The 2,300-nt window shown below is 39.6% G+C and overlaps 1 protein-coding gene across 1 annotated transcript in view; it reads right to left on the bottom strand.

The window, feature by feature from the left end:
- Window positions 1-473: 473 nt before the first annotated feature.
- The window catches only part of LOC122262908 (uncharacterized), a 2,573-nt gene continuing 746 nt past the window's right edge, over window positions 474-2,300 (bottom strand). Inside the window, exons 3-7 of the mRNA XM_086539860.1 lie at window positions 2,187-2,300; window positions 1,879-2,022; window positions 1,215-1,367; window positions 710-965; window positions 474-598 (exon numbers count right to left, since the gene is read on the bottom strand). The exon at window positions 2,187-2,300 is cut by the window's right edge and continues 44 nt beyond it. Of these exons, the coding sequence (XP_086395986.1) occupies window positions 582-598; window positions 710-965; window positions 1,215-1,367; window positions 1,879-2,022; window positions 2,187-2,300 (684 nt within the window). The 3' untranslated portion in view covers window positions 474-581. The remainder of the gene's footprint in view (window positions 599-709; window positions 966-1,214; window positions 1,368-1,878; window positions 2,023-2,186) is intronic.

The following is a 2,300-nucleotide window of genomic DNA, read 5'->3' as shown; positions in this document are numbered from 1 at the left end:
AGAGAGAAATGTCCAATGTCATCTCCGCTTAATCATTGACCTGTCCTGACAGCCATTCCGCTTACATACGACCTAGTATAATATGTCCAGAAGAAATAATATAAACGCAAAGACCTTCAACTTAAATGGGTGTTTCCCAGCTCTCTCCTTCATTGTTTTGTTTACCTCTTATACATCCTCACTTGAGAAACGTTAGATGTGTTTATCAAACGTAATATTTCCTTTTTTTCAGAAAATATAACTATTATATTCCGACAAGTCTTATATATGTTTAAGGCGTAGGTTGACGTACATTTATCGAACTGATATTGCACTCTTTCCATCGAAATACCCTAAACACCTTTAATGTAATGTGATCTTGTATGTTCTACTTCCTCTATATATCAATGATAGTTACAAGATTTGTAGAATTAGCATAAGATTGATGTTCTATATACACTTCTTAGGAGTCAGACTATAAGAAAGAAAATCGATTGCAAAAATAGTCTTTATTTGAATAAATACAACTGTATTCGTAGCCAACAACAAATAGACACACATCATGCAAACACATTTGCAGGCTGGGATGAATCTTGCGATGCTTAGTAGCCACCATGCCCTGAGGAGAAGAAAATATCCATAGAAAGGCAAAAGTATAGATAAATAGATAAAATAGATAGATGGGTGGTGAGACAAATATACATATGTAAACAGATAAGTGATTATTTACCTCCGCCATATCCGCCATGGCCATGGCCACCATAACCACTTCCATGACCATATCCACCGCCGTGTCCACCATGGCCATATCCCTTGTGATCGTCGTGGCCATAGTGAGCCTTGTGTCCACCGTGGTCGCCATAGGAACTCTTGTGGCCGTAGTGGCCCTTGTCACCATAGTGGCCATCATGGCCAGCGTGGTCGTCGTGGTACTTGCCCTTCTCGTGGTGTCCCTTGTGGCCATGCGCATCGTGGTGGTGTCCACCCTGGATAAGAAAGACCGAAGGATTATGAACCATTATAGTCATCTAAGACAGACAAAAACCACACAGATACACTGAACAGGAAATGATTAATGTAGCGTTTTCAGTTACTCATTTACACGTAAGAGATGAGTATAAATATGCCCCTTAAACCATACTCACCAAGAGAATCTAGAATAATATCAAACAGTCAAAAACCATTGCCAAAGATAGTATAAATAGTTTCTTGAAAAAAGAGAATCTGGTTCGTACCTTGTAGTGGCCTCCCTTGTAGTCGCTGCCCTTGTGTGCTTTGAAATAGGTATCGAGGTCGTCGTAGTTGTTGTGGTATTTCTTGTTGTCGCTGTCGTCGTAGAACTTCTTGTTGTGGCCGTATTCCTCCTTGTGGTAGACGTTCTTGAAGCCCTGTGGAAAAAACAGGTTTATAGTTGCTGAAGATAGTTGAAGACCTACAACTAATAAAAAAAATTAATGATGATATATAAGCTCTCGAAACCTTACGAAAAGTGGTTAATTAATGATAATGTTGTGGTAATTTTCAATTTTGTAATGAATCATGCAGTCCAAAATCCAAATTAGATCGTATTTCTGTGCAGAAACAGTACGCACTTATCACACTGATTTATATCACATCTTAATGTTAAAATCTAGAATTAGAATTTCATTGCACTGAGGACCTTATTCTGTAAATTAAGATGAGATTCCACTGCAGGAAGGCATACAAGGAAAAAATATGAGGCATATATAGGTCAGAAATGGTATTTCTGTATTAGTTACAAAATTGGCATGAAATTGTGGGAAATCTTTTTACTTCTCTCTATCATATTTACATTAAAGATACTTGAGCTTTACGAAATTTATTTTGGGGGAAGTATCAGCACCTATTTCCGATATGCATAATGTGAAAACCTCTGACCTTATCCTTGTGACCTTTGTTGTGGTGACCCTTGGAGCCGTAGTGGTGACCTTTCCCTCCCTTCTTGCCCTTGTGGGCGTCGCCGTAGTACTTGTGCTTGTCGTCGTGGCCCTTGTAGTGCTTGCCATGGTCGTCATGGTAACCCTTGGGAAAGGAAAACAAAAAATAATTCGAATAAAATGTAACACCTGGAAGTCGTGTAAAGAAATAGTTCAAAATGAAATCGAAAATGGTATTTCATCTAAACAATTCTAATTTTCTTTCAAGGGAATGTTCATTTGATGTTTCAACGTGGAAATGATTCTCACAGTGTAGTGCGCCTTGCCGTGGTCGCCGTAGTGGCTTCCCTTGTGGCCCTTATCAGCATGGTATCCCTGGTGGCCCTTGTAGCCTCCCTTGTCGTGGTGGGAGCCTCCGTAGCC

This window comes from Penaeus japonicus, unplaced genomic scaffold (assembly GCF_977035675.1).
Source record: "Penaeus japonicus unplaced genomic scaffold, GWHDUDI00000001_assembly GWHDUDI00000009, whole genome shotgun sequence".
Taxonomy (NCBI): Eukaryota; Metazoa; Arthropoda; class Malacostraca; order Decapoda; family Penaeidae; genus Penaeus; species Penaeus japonicus.
Note: the sequence above shows the minus strand (reverse complement) of the source record. Positions and strands in the feature narration are given on the sequence as shown.